The following is a 20320-nucleotide window of genomic DNA, read 5'->3' on the forward strand; positions in this document are numbered from 1 at the left end:
TGTTTCCTTAAAAAAAAATAAACATTTCAATTATTACATTATTCAAAAATTTCATTCAAGTTCAATGAAATAAAAGTCAATATTAGATTCAAAAAACCAATTGAGAGAACCTTTATGAATAGTCCCTTCCATTAAGAAATATTTAACATAATATTTTTGAATGGATATAAATCTCATCTAACAAAGTTATAAAACTTGTTGTTTGCTTATGCGTTTACAAGAAGTGTCTGCCACACTTTGGCAAGGGACAAATACATAGGAAATATGTTAGACCAGAGAACAACCCTGATAGCAGAGAGGCTGACTGAGATATAAAGCTTGATGCCAGAAGTTAGGACCAGGTAATTTGACATTTTTTTTCCTACAGTTCTAATTTTCTTTTCTCATGCCTTTTCCCTCTTTCTTTTTGATAAGTTCATGCCGTGTCCTAAGCGTGGACCTTGCCCCTGCAAATCAGGCAATATTTGTTATTTTCCTTGTAACCTGCCCTTGCAAAACTGTACAAGTTTAGGATTAACAGCTATTTCATTGGCAATAATGTTTTTCCACATGCTGAATTCTCATGCTGGCTACCATAACCCCTTCAAATGAACTGATAATGGATTCACCTTTCATAAGTTAAAACAACAAAATAAGAATACAAAATTCAATTTATACCTACTATAAACACAAAAATATTAATAATTCATTATTCTGATATGCAAAGGAAGTCAAGGATATTGAAAAACAATCTGAATGGCAATTTTTACTGGTTTATGTCTGCTTGTACCATGTTCTGGAACATATGTTGCAACACTTGAAGCAAAACTGCGGGTACCTCGTGCTACTCTAAACAGAAGGAACTATCACAGTTCAGCCTAGGCCTAAGGTGGTGCTGAATTTACACAAATGGGTGTGAGATTAGAAACAGTGGTAACTAACCTGTAACCTAGTCAATTTCTCTATTACCCAAACCCAGCCGAGGGACACAGACATCACTGAAGCAACTTTTAGTTCAGATTGGCTATCTCAGCAAAGACCATAGATCAAGAATCGAGTCAGCATGACTCATTTCAACACCCCATTGTACATTACCTCACTGAGTCAAAGTACTTTTCTCATTTACCCCCATATAAAGTAATCAATTACATACAAATAATAAACATTAAAAAAGTGCTGATGTGAAATGATGCAGCTACATTTTCAGTTAATGCTTCTGTGCAATTATAAAAGAGTTCAGATTGTGCAGTTTAAGATGATGTAACTCAGCAAAAAAAAAGGCTGTTAAATGTTTTCTACTCTTAAAAAAGGTCCCAACTTGTGCAGTAACTTCACCAATAATCCTGAATGAATTACTATCTATAATTGAAAAGGGCAGCAGAGATTAAAAGCAGCTTAGTAGAATCAAACTAATTAATTTTCATGTCATTTGACAGAATAAAAAGTACAAAACTTCTTTCAAGCCATTTTGAAATACCCTTCTTCTATTTGCATATTATACCACCTGCATTGACTCAGGTCGATAATGCTACACGAGAAACAGAAGTTCTGGGTGGGAGTAGCATCCTATGTACAATTTACAATCATCTTACGTGCAGCAAGGATAGAGATTAGGAAGTGAAGCCTTGTCTATCTGCACTGGAGATCTTAATAACTAGCAGTTGAAATCACCCAGGTTATTCACCTGTTCTAGCCAGTCAATGATATGAACTAGCTTGGAAGCAGTACAGATAGATTCTCAAAGCAATATGGGCTCTTTGTCTGTGTATGGCATCAGAACCAAATGTAACTTTGACTCAATAGCCAATGTTTGGAAAGTTGCAGCAGCTTTCCACTCTTTGAAGGCCACAAAGAACCAGGGCAAAAAAACACCTCAACAGGTAAACTGTGGTTCCTTTATTCCAGCTACAGGATCTGATCTTGCTCCATGTCCAAATGCAGCAATACCTGGTCATTGACCAGGTTTGAGATGGTGAGTAGCAAGTCACATTCACAGCACAGAAATGCCATGCAGTCCATTACAAGGGAGAATTAAACAATCACTGCTTCACACTCAGTACCTTTCTATGCAGTTTCTCCTGCCCCAAGACTCTTCAAGATATCAGCGTTCATCTCATGCTCACCCCTGGAACATCTTAGATTTTAAAAACCGGTCATTCCCAAGTTCAGGAATTCCCTTCTTATCTATACCTTAACTCCTCCTGTTAAAGTGTTCCTGTTAAACTCCTCTTTGACCAAACATTTGGTCTTCTGCCATCACATTTCCTGATGCAATTTTGTTTCATATTTACATTTGATATTGCTCCCCTGAAGAATCCAGCGAAGCTCTATTACATAAAAGTTGCAATATAAATTCATTATTCATATTGTCAGTGACAAAATTAATTTCTCTCAGAGACACAGGTTAATAACAGCCAGCACTGATTTGAGATTTTAATTTGTTCACAGGACATAGATGTTGCTAGCATTTACTGCCTTTAGGAAGTTAGCGTTGAGCTGATTTCCTGGACTACTACAGTTTATCTGGCATTATTAACCCCAACAGTGGTGGAGGAAAGCTAAGAATTTTATCAAAGTGAAAGAATGGTTAAATACTTCTAAGTCAGAATGGCACGTGCCTTAAAGTGGAACTTGTAGGTTGTGGCTGGAGTTCTTGATCTTCAAGATATTAGAGCAGGTGGGAAAAGGTGCTGTTGAACAAACCTTGGCAAGTTGCTGCAGTGCGTCTTAAATATTGGACACACTGCTCCAACTGTGCATGATGCAAGCTTTTTTGGCATCATGTTGAGTTTCTGGAATATTACTGGAGCTGCCCTTATTCAGGCAAGTGGTGAGCATTCCATCACACTTTCCAGTAAAGATGGTAGTGTAGGACACTCTAACCAGAGCTCCTCCAGTCTTCTCTTTTTTTTCCTTCTATCCCCCTTTGGTCTCTCAGTGGGTCTCAGCCTGGTCTCCCAGTAGGTCGTGTCAGGTCCCAGCCTGGTGTCTCAGCGGCATGGCGGGTCCCGATCTAGTCTCTCGATGGCCTGGCGCATCCTGGCCTGGTCTCCCAGAGGTATGGCGACTGTCAGCCTGATCTCTCATTGGCTCATAGTGTCTTAGCTCGATGTTTGAGAGGATCCTGCCCTGGCACCTTCCCACAGATAATCGGGGGAGAGAGATCGGAGAGGCGGCAGCTTCAGCAGCAACAACGGTATTTGCGGTGGTGGGGAGGACAGCAGAGCGAGACAAGCAGAGGACTCAAAGACTGTTGAACTTTTAACTTATTCCTTCATTTTCCTAGGTTAGACTATAAAAGGCTTTAAAGTAAACGATTTATTTATTTTTCTACTATTTTATGAAGTAATGGTTAACTTTTAAACTTTGGTTTCTCATACTACTTGTATATCGGTACCTTGGTGTCTAAGATGGTGCCATTATACACTTTTCACTGTACTCCTGTACTGAGGACACGTGACAATAAAATCTAGAATCACACTCCTGACTTATACCTTGTATTTCATAGGGTAAAAACAATGACTGCAGATGCTGAAAATCAAATACTGGATTAGTGGTGCTGGAAGAGCACAGCAGTTCAGGCAGCATCCAACGAGCAGCGAAATCAACGTTTCGGGCAAAAGCCCTTCATCAGGAATTTGTATTTCATAGGCAGGCTTTGAGGAGTCAGGAGCTCTATTTTATTCCAAAGAGTGCCAGTTAGTCAGTGAGTTGAAGGAGGTCATGTAGTGGATGTTGCACAAAAACAAACTTTCAGATGGCATTCGATAAATAGACAGGGTCAGGAAATAGAATTTCATGGTTTGCATCCTCAGCGAGTTGAGCAATAGGATGCAAAGAATGCAACGTAGTCCCCAGGGATGGTGATAGACCCCTGCCTCTTCTTCAGAATTGATCTGAAGGGTCATTGGACCAGAAATGTTAACTCTGCTTTCTCTCCACTGATGCTGCAAGACATGCAGAGTTTCTCCAGCAATTTGTTTTTGTTCCAGCATTCCCAGTTATTTAATTATTTTGAGGACCATTTTCTTCTTGTTGTTCACAAATTTGCACACAAGGAGGACAACTTCAAAGTTTACAGATGATACAAAAGGGACAGCACATTAGCAGATGGCATGGGACATTTGCAGATTAGGGAGGTCTGAAACACAGATATAATGTAACATAATGTAGAGTAGCATGATGTGCTGCACTTTGGGAGAAACAATGAGAGATAGTATAATGTAACAGCACTATATTGAGGCGCCATAAGAGCAGAAAGATTAGGGTGCACATTCACAAATCTTTGAAACTGTCAAGGCTGATATGGCAATTAATGGAGTTTAAAAAAAGAAAGTTCCATAATTATGCATATTGTTTACAAAACCAAGGCAGGCATATTAACATGTTTACAAAGTTAGGTCTCAACTGGAATGCTATGCACAAAATCAGGGCAACAAATTTTAGAACCCTTATTGAAGGTATAGAAGGGGTGCTTCAGGTTGATACCAGGGATGAGGGACTTCAGTTATCTGGAGAGATTGAAGAAACGGAGATTATTCTTCTGGTAATTAACTGGGCTTTAATCTATAGAGCGACATACTAGCACATTACGTCAACTCTTGTACTGGAGCCAATAATGTTATTTCTATCACCTGGGGCTGTTCTCAGGAGAGCTGAGCCAAGATTCACCCAGCTCAAGATTAGATTTTCTAATAAATTTATTCTTTACACATACCTAAACATGAACCCAAAAGAAGCCTACACACAATAAGATTGCAAGAGTTTAAATTACCAGAAGCAATTATACCTCATTTTAAACTACACAAATGGTAAGCTCCAAGACTGGCTAATTTAATCACGTTGGAAATGGACAATGCCAATTTGTGCCTCAAGCCTGTTCTGCCATTCATTTACAACCAATCTGAAGCTTAATTCCACGTGCAACCCTTATTTCTGTGCCCCTTATCTATGTTGTGTGGCATTATCACCATGTTGGGTGGGATAGAATCAGAGTCAGACAGCACAGAAACAGACCCTTCAGTCCAATTAATCCATGCTGAGCAAGTTTCCCAAACAAAACAATCCCATTTGCCTCTGTTTGACCCATAGCCTCTAAAGCAACTTAAGACTTGTGCATCCAACGAGTGTTGTGGGCCCATTAGCAGCAGTAGAATAGTTTTCAAATAAAATTCTGTAACTTCACAACTTGGTATTTCGCACACTTTCTGGTTACCGTCAAACTCAGATTTTAGGAAGAGCAAGAGGGCATGCCAGGAACAACTCCACGGATCCCTAAAAAAATTGAGGAGATGTCAATCTGGTGAAGTACAACTTGCAGAAGCAGCATGGCAATAGACAGAGCTGAGTGATCCCACTGCCTGAGGGTTAGGTCAATGATTAGCTCTGCAGTCAAGCCACATCCAGTTGTAAATAGTGGTGGATAATTAAATCACTCTGTAGGAAAAACATCCAAAAATAATTTGATTCCTTAACATTGGAAAGGTCCACCTATCAGTGCAAAAGAGCATCGTTAGTGAGAATTGCCAATTAGATGATCCAGCTGAACTTCCATTTGAGATCCCTAGCACCACAGATACCAGCCTTAAGTCAATATGATTTATTCCAATACTAAAAAACAACTGAGGGTATGGATATTGTAAAGGCTATTGGCCCTGGCTACATTGCAATAATAGTGTTAAAGATTTGTGCTCCAGAACAAACTGATCGTCTAGCAAAGCTACTCTAGTTCTGGCTACGTTACTGGCATCTTATGAGCAATGAGGAATATTGTCCACAAAAATTAGGACAAATCTAACCCAGCCACCAATTATCCTTACTTGGAAATATAAATACCATTCCTTCAATGCTATTGGGTAAAAATCCTCGAACACCATCCCTAATTTTTTTTTGAGTTAAAGTCCAACAAGTGGCCCTTGCAGAACCCAAACTGTGTCAGTGAGCTGGTTATTGCTACTCAATTGCTGTTTACTAATGACACTTTACTAATGGTCAAGAGTAGACTAATGGGATGGTGATTGGCTGGGTTGAATATGTCCTGCTTTGTACATGTTTCTCCAGCAATTTGTTTTTGTTCCAGCATTTCTGGTTATTTTGTGCACTTTTTTTTAAGCTAGGGATGTGGCAAGTTCTGGAGCACACAACTTCAGTACCATTACAGGAATTTTCAACAAAGAATTCTGGTCTCCCTGCTTTGGGAAGGATACTGTGAAACTTGAAAGGGTTCAGAAAAGATTTACAAGATTGTAAGATTTGAGCAAGAGGGAGAGGCTGAATAGGCCAGGGCTATTCTCCCTGGAGCAGAGGCAGAGGGGCAACCGTATAAAAATTTATAAAATCAAAAGGGGCACATGGATAGGATAAATAGACAATGTCTTTTCCCTGGGGTGGGGGTGTCCAGAACTAGAGGGCATAGGTTTACGGTGAGAGGTGAAAAATTTAAAAGGGACCTGAGGGGTAACTTTTTCACGCAGAGGGTGGTGCATGTATGCAATGAGCTGCCAGAGGAAGTGGTGGAGGCTCGGACAATTACAACACTTAAAAGACATCTGGATGGGTATATGATTAGGATGGGTTAAGAGAGACATGGGTCAAATGTTGGCAAATGGGACTAGATTAATTTAGGATACCTGGTCAGCATGGACGAGCTGAACCGAAGGGTCTGTTTCCATGCTGTACAACTCTATGATTCTATGCAATATCCAAGCTTTTAGCCATTTTTTGATATCACATGCAATGAATTTGGCATCTTTGATGCTGGGAATTCCGCAGGAGGCTGAGATGGATCATCTACTCTGTTCTTCTGGCTGAAGGTTGTTGCAAATACTTCAGTCATATCTTATGCACTGATGTGTGGACTTGCCCATTGAGGTCAGGGATATTTATGCAGCTATGACATGGAGTGTGCGATGAGACTTCAAGGGGTTGGTATCAATGTCCTATTCCTATTAACAAGATTGACAATATGTGGAAGCATTGAGAAACTTGAAGAACAGTAATTTTTTTTTAAAAAACAGATTCAGTCCATAAGGTATTAAAATATTCTTTGGAATGTATTTCTGAAAATGAGAAGATATGAAACCCTTTGAATGTAAAGCAATCAAGAGGATATCAAGTGTGGCACAACAATTCTATTGAGACGTTAGCCTTTATCTTCCTAAGCAGAACTTCACAGATCAGCAATGATAATGCACTACTTAGTAATATCCTTAACCTCTCACTCTAACTTAATGAGCTGCATGCAATATAAAAAAAGTGTAAAAAAAAAATGCTTTGTACACATCACAATAAGTGTGAGGGGAAGAGGCTGATCAGGATCAGGAAATAAAAAGAGATAAAAGAAAGTTTATTTTTCTCTATATTTAATAAGACATTATATCCAGGATAACTCAATACTTATACTCTAGTGGCACTGAATAATTTAAAATTGCAGATTTAGGAGTGAGACTGCAATGTCAAAAGATGTACAATATTCTTTAATTAAATCACAAAGTGTAACTTATTTGTTCAACATTTATATGTATGCATTGTAAAGGTTTTTTGAAAAAGGAATTCATGGGATTAAATGCCAGCATTTATTATCCTCCCTAACTACCCTTAATAAAAGTAATGGCGATCCGATACAGTTATCGAGCATAGGTACTCCTGCAAAGCTGTTGGGAGAGAATGAGAGTGGGGTTTTTGTGTTTTTTTTTGAGGGGGTTGGGGGAGAATTAGTTCCAGACCTTTAACTCAGTAATGATGACAGATTTGTAACAGATGCCTGGAGGAAGAACACCTCATCTTCCACCTCGGAACACTTTAACCTCCTTCCCGGGATTTGTAATATAGTTCAGCCAAGGGAGGGTGATACATGCTGAATTAGATTAGATCAGATTAGATTACTTACAGTGTGGAAACAGGCCCTTCAGCCCAACAAGTCCACACCGCCCCGCCGAAGCGCAACCCACCCATACCCCTAAACTAACACTACGGGCAATTTAGCATGCCAATTCACCTGACCTGCACATCTTTGGACTGTGGGAGGAAACCGGAGCACCCAGAGGAAACCCATGCAGACACGGGGAGAAAATGTGCAAATTCCACACAGCCTGAGGCGGGAATTGAACCTGGGTCTCTGGCGCTGTGAGGCAGCAGTGCTAACCACTGTGCCACCGTGCCGCCCACTAGCATGAAGTTTCCTTACTCATGTTTGATGCCACAAAACTTCATAGGATCCAGAGTCAATGTGGAGGGCTCCTAGGGCAGCTCCCTCTTCATTGTATACCACTGTGCCACCACCTCTGCTGAGACTGTCCAGCCGACGGAACAGGACATGTCCAGGGATGATGTTGTCTGGGACGTTGTGTGGAAGGTATGATGATTCCATGAGTATGACTACGTCAGGCTGTTGCTTGACTGATCTGTGAGACGGCTCTCCCAATTTTGGCACCAACCCTGAGATACAGTCACAGAGTCTTTGAGATACACAGCACAGAAACAGACTCTCAGAGTTTCAGGCCCAGCAGTACTTGTACAATTAAATCTCAAGAGCTATAGTGAAAACTGCATGAATTATTTGGATTATAATTCATCAATATTAGTGATCATGTGGTTCAGAGTCATTAAAAAAAATTAATGTAACACGCTGTTGCAGAATCAAGTCCTAAATCAAAAGCAATTTTTGAATTTACTGGTTGGAAAGCCACTGACTGAAACAAAAACGGAGTTCACATGTGAACAACTTGTAATATCAATCTCAAAATTGTCTTAACATTTGCTTCACTGTACCTTCCAGATTCCAAAACTACTGAAATGGTGACAAGATGGGTGGCATGACTGGCTGCAGATTTAACTTGGTGGTCCTCCTAGGTTTAGCATGCAGATGCAGTGATAATGTGGAGGGTAGATTTGTTTCATTTTCTTCCAGTTCCAGCAGCTGCTAGGTTACATCTTTGCTCTCTTCCTACAGCATAGTCAAACTTTAGATAGTGCTCAAAACTTGCAAAATGGATGGAGAGAGGAAGACTTAGGTTCCTATCTGTTTCACATGTGCGCTCTCTCATTCCAGTGTCCTGAGTCATACAGTCATAGAGATATAGCGCATAGAAACCCCTCACCCTCCAACACTCCAGGGAAAATAGCCCCAGACTATTCAGCTTCTCCCCATAGTACAAAATCTGCAACCTTGGCAACATCCTTGTAAATCTTTTCTGAACCCTAAGTTTCACAACATCTTTCCTATAACAGGGAGACCAGAATTGCTCACAGCAAACCAATGTCCCAAACAGAACATGTACCAAAATTGGCCAATTAACACTGCTTTATGGAAGATGAGCTCTTTACTGGACCCCAGGTTGCATACTTGTCGAACTGTTTTGCTGCTTCTCCAGTGATTGCTGTAACTTTGCATTTATTATCTGCAGCTGCTTTTCTGCTCCCAGAATTCCACGTGCTTCTAGCAACAAAGCAGGAAAGCTGGAAGTGTTATACTGTAAATTAGAAAATAAAATTAAAACCAATTGCAAAATAATATTATCCAAATAACTGTCATTCTTTTGAAATTTTGAATATCCAAAAGTAGTGAAAAATGGGGGAAATTTCTGTCTCTTTGTGAGCAAGACATATTAGAAGCATTGTAGATTACCAAGTTGGCTCAGTTGAAGAAAGAAAATATGAACGTAAGTCAGGTCAAATTGATTTTTTTTTACTGTCTCCTTGCTACTACTTCTCTCAACCTTTCTCCTCTTAACGATCAGACTACTCATCTATCAAACTCAACAAGCACAAATCTTGCAACACCAAGTTGCATACCAACCTGAGCCAGAACTCTAGAGTCAAGTCCAAACCCAGGACTTGATGGCCAAGGAAGCTCAGTCTTTGAGTATGCATACAGTACAGGTTGATTATTTTCTTTTAAATCAACAGCTTAAAGTGTCATGGAGATAGAGAGAGTATAAGAAATTGAGGGAATAGTGTATCAAGGTGGATGGAAAATTAGCAGACAGAAGCAAAGAATTGGAATAAATAGATTTTTTTTCTGAATGGCAGGCATTGACTAGTAGGGTACCAGTGATAGGTACAAGGATCCAGTTATTAACAATATGCTAATATGTTAATGATTTAGATGAGGGAACTCAATGTAATATCTCCAGATTTGCAGATGACACAAACATGGACAGGGCAGATAAATCAGTGACCGAGGAGATGGTGCAGTGGGTAAAGATTCCAATTTTTGGATCATTGCAACTTTTTCTGAGGCAGAAAAGACCTATTCAAAAGAGAGGAGTTTCACTCATATCCTGGCAGGAAGATCTGTTAGTGATATTCGGGAGCCTTTAAACTAGTCGTGTGGGCATAGTTGACCTAATTGATCTTTGTGTGGAACCACAGAGGTTAGACAGATACTAAACAAAAATTTCATATCAGTTTTTACTGTGCAGAAAAAAAATGGAAGCAAGAGAACTCAGGGGAAATAAACATCGATGTCCTGAAATCAATCCACATTACAGAAGAGGAACATAGAAAAATACAGCGCAGTACAGGCCCTTTGGCCCTCGATGTTGCGCCGATCCAAGCCCACCTAACCTACACTAGCCCACTATCCTCCATATGCCTATCCAATGCCCGTTTAAATGCCCTTAAAGAGGGAGAGTCCACCACTGCTACTGGCAGGGCATTCCATGAACTCACGACTCGCTGAGTAAAGAATCTACCCCTAACATCTGTCCTATACCTACCACCCTTTAATTTAAAGCTATGCCCCCTCGTAATAGCTGACTCCATACGTGGAAAAAGATTCTCATGGTCAACCCTATCTAAACCCCTAATCATCTTGTACACCTCTTTCAAGTCACCCCTAATCCTTCTTTTCTCCAATAAAAACAGCCCCAAGTGCCTCAGCCTTTCCTCATATGATCTTCCTCCCATACCAGGCAACATCCTGGTAAACGTCTTCTGCACCCGTTCCAGTGCCTCCACATCCTTCCTATAATATGGCGACCAAAACTGCATACAATACTCCAGATGCGGCCGCACCAGAGTCTTATACAACTGCAACATGACCTCAGGACTCCGGAACTCAATTCCTCTACCAATAAAAGCCAATACGCCATATGCCTTCTTCACTGCACTATTTACCTGAGTGGCAACTTTCAGAGATCTGTGTACACCGACACCAAGATCCCTCTGCTCATCCACACTACCAAGTATCCGACCATTAGCTCAGTACCCCATCTTTTTGTTACTCATACCAGTGCTGGAGGTGGATAAATCTCCGGGACCTGATCAAGTGTATCCCAGGATATTTCGAGAAGTTAGGGAAAAAATTGCAGGATCCCGAGCAGAGATATTTGTATCACAATTGAGGTGGTGGCTGACTGGAGAGTGGCTAATGTGCCTTTACTTAAAAAAGGCTGTAAGAAGTGGCCTAGGAACTGCAGACTTGGGAGTTGACAACAGTGGTGGTTAGATTGTTGAGAAGACTGAGAGGTAGGATTTACATGCATTTGGAGAGGCAAGGACTGATTAGGAATAGTCAACATGGTTTGCTCATGGGAAATTGTGTCTCACAAACTTGATTGAGCATTTTGAGGATGTAACCAAAAAGATTGATGAGAGCAGAGTGGTAGAAATTGTCTACTTGGCTTTTGACAGGTTCCACATGGTGGTCTAATCAACAAAGTTAGATCACTTGGGATTCAGGAAGAGCTTGTCAATTGAATACAAAATTGGCTTGGTGATAGAAGGGTTATTTTCTAGACTGGAGGTCTGTTACCAGCAGTGTTCTGCAGGGATCAGTCCTGGAACCACTTCTAGTTTGAGAATTTAGGAGGCACAATTCGTAAGTTTGGAGATGACACCAAAATTGGTGCAATAGATGACAGTTAAAAAGATTATCTAAGATGACAAAGGGATTTTGATCAATTGGGTCAATGGACTGAGGAGTGGCAGATGGAGTTTAATTTGGATAAATGTGAGGCACTGCATTTCGGTAAACAAAAGCAAGACTTACATAGTTAAACGGCAGGGCCCTGGGTAGTGTCAAACAGAAAGACTTGATGGTTCAGGTACATAGTTCTTTGAAGGTTGTCACAGATAGACAGGGTGGTTAAGAAGGTGTTTAGCATGCTTGCCTTGATTGCTCAGATCACTTGAGTATAGGAGTTGGGATGTCATGCAGCAGTTGCACAGGATGTTGGTGAGGCCATCTAGTCTCATATCAGAAGGATTTTATTAATTTGGAGAGGGTTCAGAAAAGATTTACCAAAGTGTTGCTGGGAATGGAGAGTTTGAGTTATAAGGAGAAGCTGGGACTTCTTCCACTGGAACGTAGGAGGTTGAGGAGTCACCTTACAGAGCTTTATAAAATCATGAGGGGCATAGATAACATGAATAGCAACGGTCTTTTCCCTAGGGTGGCTGAGTTCAAAATTAGTGGGCATATGTTCAAGGTGAGAGGGGGAAGATTGAAAAGGAACCTGAAGGCAACTTTTCACACAGAAGGTGTTTTTTTTATGTGGAATGAACTGTCAGAGGAAGTGGTAAATGCAAACATTTACAACATTTAAGAGACATTTGGACAGGTACACAAATAGAAAATGTTTAGAGGGATAGGGGCCAAATGCAGGCAAGTAGTACTAGTTTAGTTTGGGAAACTTGGTCGGCATGGACCAATGGGTCTGTTTCCATGCTGTAAGACTCTATGACTATCTCTGTGCTAATAACTATAACAAAAGCAGCTTGAGAAGTAACCAACAACAAATTAAAGGAGTTCTTTGTTTATCCATTGGAGAGGTTTCTAAACAAATTATGAAAATCAAAATATCTGATGCAGAAGGATATGGGTTATCTTGAACATGCTATCCTTTAGTTTCCTTTGTATCAGAACTGTTATTGCTGTCACAAAATCATTTAGCTATGTACCTGAATAGGAATGGTTGCACTTCAAAATGCATGTTTTTCCATTCAATTTTAAATAATTTAAAGCCTGCATTTAGCATCTTCCTTTCTTAAACTCCCATTCTTCTCTAGACCATTAAAATCCTGAACAAAATCTATGACTTCAGTCCAATTCCTTGCTCACCTTTGCTTTCTAGTAGAAAGAAAATCATCCGTTTCTTCCTGCGAAACACATTTAGAATGTCTCTATTTTTCAGGCTAGACACTATGAAAGAGGGAGCTGCTGTCACTGTTGGTGTATCTCTAGCCTGTTACCATAAATCAAGTAGGTTGACCCTGCTCAAGGGCAAGGTTGCCAGAACCTGAACCTCTCTGTGACTGACTAAGTTATAAAATAGCATTTTACAGATAAGCAGCACCAATGGATACAAAAAGTGTCTTACCGTTTGTTTCTCACCAGGGTGTTTGCTTCTATATTCAATATATTCTGCTTGCAGTTGTTTAAAACCAGACAGGAATTGTGTTGCATGTAGCAAATCTGATTTATTTTGACTTAATTCAGAATACTCCTTCCGTAAGTATTTGAGTTGTACTTCCTGCCTGTAAACAATCATAACATTATTTTCAAATTTTAATTAGTAAGGAAAGAAATTCAACTGATCTAAGGTAACTGGATTATAATTTGAATTATTAGTAATGTCACCACTGTGCATTTAAATACGTTATATTTCATCACTGTGGTGCTCTACTAGAATCAAGTACCTCACATCAACTTGCTTGCAAGAAATTAACAGAGATTATACTCGAAACAAAGATGTAGTTTATTCAAGCACAACCATAAACTGGGTCAAATGATGGATTTAAAATAAAATAAAATTTAGCATTACTCATTCAATTCCTTCTGAGCTACTAGAAACTGCTGTCTTGTCCTGTTGAAGGTTGTCATCACCTATGAATATTGAATATTAGATAATGTCAGCTCAATTTTCAACATTATACAATACTGAAAACATTAAATATTAACATCACGTCCCATAGTTACCCTTGCATTTGCTCTTTCCAAATTCTTCAGATCTTTCACTTGATGGATCTTTAAAAGAAGAAAAATTATGTTGTCAATCTGGATGAGCAAACATACCATGTGAAAAACCTGTCTCTAGTAAATTTTCCATTTGAACAATTTGAACAAATTACGTTTGGTCAATTACAAATGAAAATGTTGAGATATGAAATATTATTCACTAACTTTAAAGAAGGTTGCCAGCTCCAAACTAGCAGTTTGAATATCGTTCTACATTAAAAATACTACCTCAACAGCCAAATATATTTTTCTGGTTGATTTGGTTAATTAACTTTAAAAATCATTTTGAGGAAAGCCCACATGATAGAAGACACAGCTGTAGCATTGACATAAAATTGACTGAGTGACAGGAATCAGAGCACAGCTATGAACTTTGTCTATCCTTTTGAAAGAAAATGTATAATATGGGATCCCTCAGATGTTGGTGAATCATTCCTTTTTTTTGATACATATTAATAATCTAGTCTTGGACATGAAGAACATAATTTCAAAACTTGCAGGAAAGTATTCAGGATAAAAGAAAGAAATAGATATATTTCATGAGGGCACAGGCTTGTGAATTTGGCAGAAAAGTGGCAGGTGATGTTTATTGCAGGCAAGTGCGAAAGTGTATACAGAAACAGAGACCTGATGTTATATGTACCTAGATTGTTGAAGGTCATAGAGCAGGCTGAAAAAGTGATTAAAAAGGCACACAGAGTCCTGAGTTTTAAAACAGAGGTATAGAATACAACAGAAAGGAAGGATGTGATGAATCTTAATAAAACACTGGTTCAAACTCTACTCAAGCTGTGTATCCAATTCTGGGCACCACACTTTAGGATATATAGGCTTTAGAAAGGATGCAAAGTCCCAGGGCTGAGGGATTTCAGTTACAAGGATAGATTGCAGATGCTAGGATTGTCCTAGAGAAGGTTGAGGGGTTTTAGGCAGATGAGGTATTGTTCCTATTGCCAGAGAGAGACAGCAGACACAACTGAAGGGGAATGGCAAAACAGCCACAAGAAAAATGAGGAAAAATGTGTTTACACACCAAGTATTTAGGATGCACTGCCTGAGAATCTGCAGAAGGCAAATTCAGTCATAGCTTACAAAAGGCAATAGATAAGCATCTTCAGAGAAAAAGATGCAGTGTTCCTGGAAAGGATAGAAGAGTGAGATTAAGTTGTTGTATCTGCAAAGAACTGGCACAGACATAATGGGCCAAATAGTCTCTTTCAGTGTTGTGATCATTACATGAAAATTGGCTGTTTGGCTGAATTCCTGAAGAAGGGCTTATGCCCGAAACGTCGATTCTCCTTCTCCTTTGATGCTGCCTGACCTGCTGCGCTTTTCCAGCAACACATTTTTAAGCTCTATTTGGCTGAATGGGTCTGCGTCCCTATTTAAAGTTAATACGATCCTCTTCCCGCTTTAGTTACTTCACATTCATCCTCTTGAACCCCTTTAAAAATTTTCAAAAGTACACCAGGTCTTCTTTTAGTTTTCCCAGATGAAAGAGCGCAAGCTTGCTAGATCATTCCTAACAGTTGCCTTCATGAAATTCTGGTAAAACTCCTCATAGATCTTTTCTAAACTTTCTTCCCCAAAAGAAAATATGCTATTTGGAGAATGCTATTTGATCAGAACTGCATCATAATGATTGAGATAAGAGGAATGCCCGGTTTTTCCATTAATTCATGTGTTTGAACAAATTTTATCCATTTTCCTAAATGGCCAATTGTACGCTCACTCTTTTTGGACTTAAAATGAAGATCCAATAACCAGGTTGCTTTAATAAATAAGAAGTTACTGTATAATTTTAAAAAAATCTTCATTGAAGAACAGGTTAACAGTTTGTAATATTACATTTTAAATGTTTACCCGTCTATATAACTAAAAATGCACATCAAAAGGGGGAAAAAAAATCAGATTCCTCTGCAAAGATTCAGTTTAGAAAAGAAAACATTTTTATCTAAGTCTTTATTCTTGTCTTCAAGAACTAAGGTTTGAGATAGTCAGGTGGCTGTCAGTCTGATATCCCTGGCATGCATAGATAAATGTCACCAAGTCTCAGCAGAAATCTCTGGGATTTTGGAAGCTGCAGCTTGCTCAGTTTAAAGTATCACAAGGTCTTTCAATCAATTAAGGAGACATCAGGATTCATCAAGAAAAGGTGCTTCAGACATAGGAGATTGTAATATCCAATTATTTGTCAAGTCTTTGGCAGACAAAAGCAATCGCTAAACTCCAACAGGTGATCATTTTGTTACTTCCCTGTATTCAATGTGCTTGACTTATGGTGTCTGTGTACTTTGGGTGGGAGATTTAATCAACAATAAAACAGTATTGTATTATAAGACCCCTAAAAGACTTGACTGGACCATCAGCAAATGGTGAGGCAACCAGTAATAGGAGAAAATAATTTATTTGACCTTGTTCTCCCCAATCCACTAGTTGCAGATGCGTCTGCCCATGACAATATTGACACAAGTGATCACCACAACAGTCTTTATGGAGAAGAATTCACATCATCACATCAAGGTTACCTTCATCATTTCATTTGGCACTGCCATTGTGCTAAACAGAATAAAATTTAACAATTCAGCAAATTAAAACAGGGAACCCATGAGGTGCTGCAGGCCATCAGCAAGCACACTATTGCATTCACCAACAATCAGTAACCTCATAATCCAGTATAACCTCATTCTACCATTACCTTAAAGCTGGGGGATCAACTCTGGTTTAAAGAAAAGTGTATGAGGGTATACCAGGCAGGAGCAGAGCAGAAAGTGAGGTTGCAACATCAGGTTATTGCCTGCAAACAGCAAAAGCAGTACCCAAAACACTGAGCCACACAATCCGATACCCAACAAACTGGATACAAGCTTAAATCCAGCCTTGAATCCTGCATGGCAACTAAATCACTAATAAGAGAAGGCGATTCCACAAATGTGCCAACCCTCACTGACGGGGAGGTGTTGCAAATGAGTGCAAAAGACAAGGCTGACACATTTGCACCTATTTGCCTGAGGTTCTGAGTGAACAATTCATCTCTGCTTCTTCCCAGGATCCCAAGCATCGCAATTGTCATGTATTCAGGCAACTGAGTTTAATCATGTGATATCAAAAATGATTGAAGGCACTCTATTCTGCAAAGTCTAAGAGACCGGACGATATTCTGGTCATAGTACTAAAGACTAGTGCCCCAGAACTTGCTATACCGCTAAGCAAATAACAGATAAAACATCGTCATTTACCCTGTAATGTGGAAAAACATTCTTGCATACCTTGTCTATAAAAGCAGGACAATTCCACTTGGCCAATTACTACCCATCAGTCTACTGGACCATCAAACTGTTGACAGCAGTTATCAACAGTGCTATTGAACAGCATTTACTCAACAACAACTTGCTCCCTAATGTGCGATTCCGCCAGGACCATTCAGTTTCTGACCTTCATTACTGTCTTTGTTCAAACATGGACAAATGAGCTGAACTCCAGAGGGAAATAAAACTGACATCAAGGCTGCAATTGACTAAGAGTGGCATCAAGATCCCAAACTGAAGTCACTGGAAATCAGGCAGAAAACTATCCATTGGTTGGAATCATACCTAGCACAAATGATGATGGTTGTGGTTGTTGGAGATCCATCATCTCAGTCCCAGGGCCTCAACTGGACGCACCGTCTTCAGCTGCTTCATCAATAACCTTCCTTCTATCATAGAGACAGAAGTGGAATCTTCCTTGACGATTACACGCATGTTTGTGAGATTCATCCACAAAGATTGAGTTCAGAAAACAAAACAGTTTTGTTAACAAGTCTAAGTTCTTGAAGGCAAAAAGAATAAAAGGTTTGAGATATTCTGGTGGCTGTCAGTCTGACATCCTAGCATGTTAGTCACCATTTACAACTCAAGATACTGAAGCAGTCCATGTCTAAATGCAGCAAAACCTGGACAACACCTGGGTTTGGGCTGATAATTGGCAAATGACATTTGCACCACATAAGTGCTGAGCAACAATCATCTCCAACAAGAGGGAAATCGAACCATCTTTCCTTGGCGTTCAATGGTATCGCTACCATCTTGGACATTACATTACCTAGAAACTGAACTAGACCTACCATATAAGTACCATAACTCTAAGAACAGAGGCTCGGAATTCTGCAGTAGGTCACTCACCTGTCTCCTCAAAGCCTGTCAACTATCTAAAAAGATACAAGTTAGAGGTGTGACGGAATGCTCTCCATTTGCCTATGTGAGTACATCTCCAATTCAAGAAGCTCAATACCACCAGCTTGGTTGCCACCCCATCCATCACCTTTAACATTCACTACTTCTACCTGTTATGAAGTTGAAGGCATGTGCTGTACCTTTAACACAGAGTGAATGCTGTTTTGCACCAAGAGCTTACAAGCACCTGTCATATGACTAACTAGCAGTCTCAGAGTGAACTGGAAAATTGAAACTACGTAAAACTTGGCTGTGAAATAGGTACCTGAATTAGTTGCTGTTTTGACAACGATTCAAATTGAACCAGTTTAAATTATGCCCCAGAATACTAAAATCCAAATCAGTTTGAATTTATTGTTTTGCCAACATCGAACCAATGAGACAATCCAATGTTGGGGGCATAAAAAAAGGCAGGCATTTTGAAAGTCAGACATAGACTAATGGCCATCGACAAAGTAACTGCCATCGAAACACTCTATCAAAAGGTACCTTTTCGTATGAAAAGTATTTGCAGTAAAAGAAAGACGACAATCCAGGTCGATCTTCAGCTGGAAAAAGAGATACACAGACGACAACAGCCGCTGTATGGTTTTGAAATTAAGTTGATGTAATTTTAAAGTGTTTATTGGAACAGTATATTGTTATAGAGTTGGAGGCAGGTAATAAACAGTTAAGAGAAAGGGGAACTTAAAGTTGTGAAGAGTTGTTGTTAAATGTTCACTTTTAGAGTTAAGGAATAAATTGACATTATTTTCTTTAAATAGTGGAATGTGGGAGCTCTATGTCACTCATGTTTTAACAGATTACAAGGCGAGGTGAGCTTTTCTGGGTGTTTGGTTTAATTAACAGAAGGGTTCACTGCCTTGTCGTAACATACCGCTGACACAGTGGCATATAACGTATATGATCTACAAGATGCACGCAACAAGTCAAGAATGCTCTTTTGACACTACTTTCCAATTAATGTCTCCCAAACAGTTTCATCCAGTGATCCCATTTGAGGAATAAAAGGCAAAGGTGTATATGTGAGGAGGTGTGGGTATGCTACATTACTCTAACTCACCCCCAATCATCAATATTCTCTCACATTTACTTGCCCACTCTGGAATAGATACTGATTTACACTCACTCTCTCTCAAAAATGCTCTCACTCTCTCTCATACTGATAGGATGAAAAGCCATTTGCAGCCAGGTTGCATCAGAGTGCAGACATCTGTGGGATCAGGAGGTAGGGGAATGCAAGAGCCACGTTAAACTCACCAGCATGGTACAGTGCTCTCCAACAGAACCATGCTGAACAGGAGGCATGCAAGAAAGAAAGAAAAGACGAATAACACTGACACTGGCATGTCCTCACAGGCCAATGTTCCATGTAACAACAAACATTGGTTGAACATCTGTCAATGGAGATGGTCTACACCAGATTGGCTGGTTTGGGAACTGACCATCCTGATTAACAGAAAAGAACCGTGGATGCTATAAATCAGAAATATCATTGTATTTTGATTAGCAGAGAACTAGGCCAATGAGCCAGCGACTGACGTTTAGAACTCCTGTAACTGCTCTCCTGGGCCCTGATGTACTCACGGCCACAATTAACTCGATCTGCAGTTTGGGAAGCCCTGACCTAAATTGAGTTTGAGGCCCCTTAGGTAAGATGCACCAAAATAAGGGTTAGAAGAGAGCTGTGAAAATATGTATTCCTGCAGTACTTACTGTTTCAAGAATTTGCTCCTTTAAATCAGTGAAGAATCTGTCAATTACTTTTGTGCAAATGTTAGATTCCATAGACTGCCTATTAAAGTGAACAAAAACTACATTTCATTAATGAAGCATGGACTGCAGATCCAAAAATAGCAAATAAAAAGGTTTCTGTTTAAGTTGCTGCTTCAAACACAAGGGATCTTCCTGCATGGACTGCTTTGTTTGCATCCTCATGTGTTTATTTTAATGCAGGCATCACTTTGTTCCATCTGACAAATAACAGCATTATTGACACCAGACAAATGTCCTCTTCCTGAAGAAGGGCTGATGCCCGAAACGTCGATTCTCCTGTTCCTTGGATGCTGCCTGACCTGCTGCGCTTTTCCAGCAACACATTTTCAACTCAAATGTCCTCTACCAGTCAGCAATAACCCAGCTGATTCAGAGGCATGATTTCAGATTT

General features: G+C 39.7%; 1 protein-coding gene across 2 annotated transcripts in view; it reads right to left on the minus strand.

Annotated features, from left to right (window-relative positions):
- The window catches only part of LOC140495872 (long-chain-fatty-acid--CoA ligase 1-like), a 155169-nt gene extending 141221 nt beyond the window's left edge, over nt 1-13948 (minus strand). For both annotated transcript variants that reach the window (XM_072595086.1, XM_072595096.1), the window contains exons 1-3: nt 13901-13948; nt 13746-13807; nt 13302-13458 (exon numbers count right to left, since the gene is read on the minus strand). In XM_072595086.1, the coding sequence (XP_072451187.1) occupies nt 13302-13387 (86 nt within the window). In that variant the 5' untranslated portion in view covers nt 13388-13458; nt 13746-13807; nt 13901-13948. The remainder of the gene's footprint in view (nt 1-13301; nt 13459-13745; nt 13808-13900) is intronic.
- Nucleotides 13949-20320: the final 6372 nt, after the last annotated feature.

This window comes from Chiloscyllium punctatum, chromosome 2 (genome assembly GCF_047496795.1).
Source record: "Chiloscyllium punctatum isolate Juve2018m chromosome 2, sChiPun1.3, whole genome shotgun sequence".
Classification (NCBI taxonomy): Eukaryota; Metazoa; Chordata; class Chondrichthyes; order Orectolobiformes; family Hemiscylliidae; genus Chiloscyllium; species Chiloscyllium punctatum.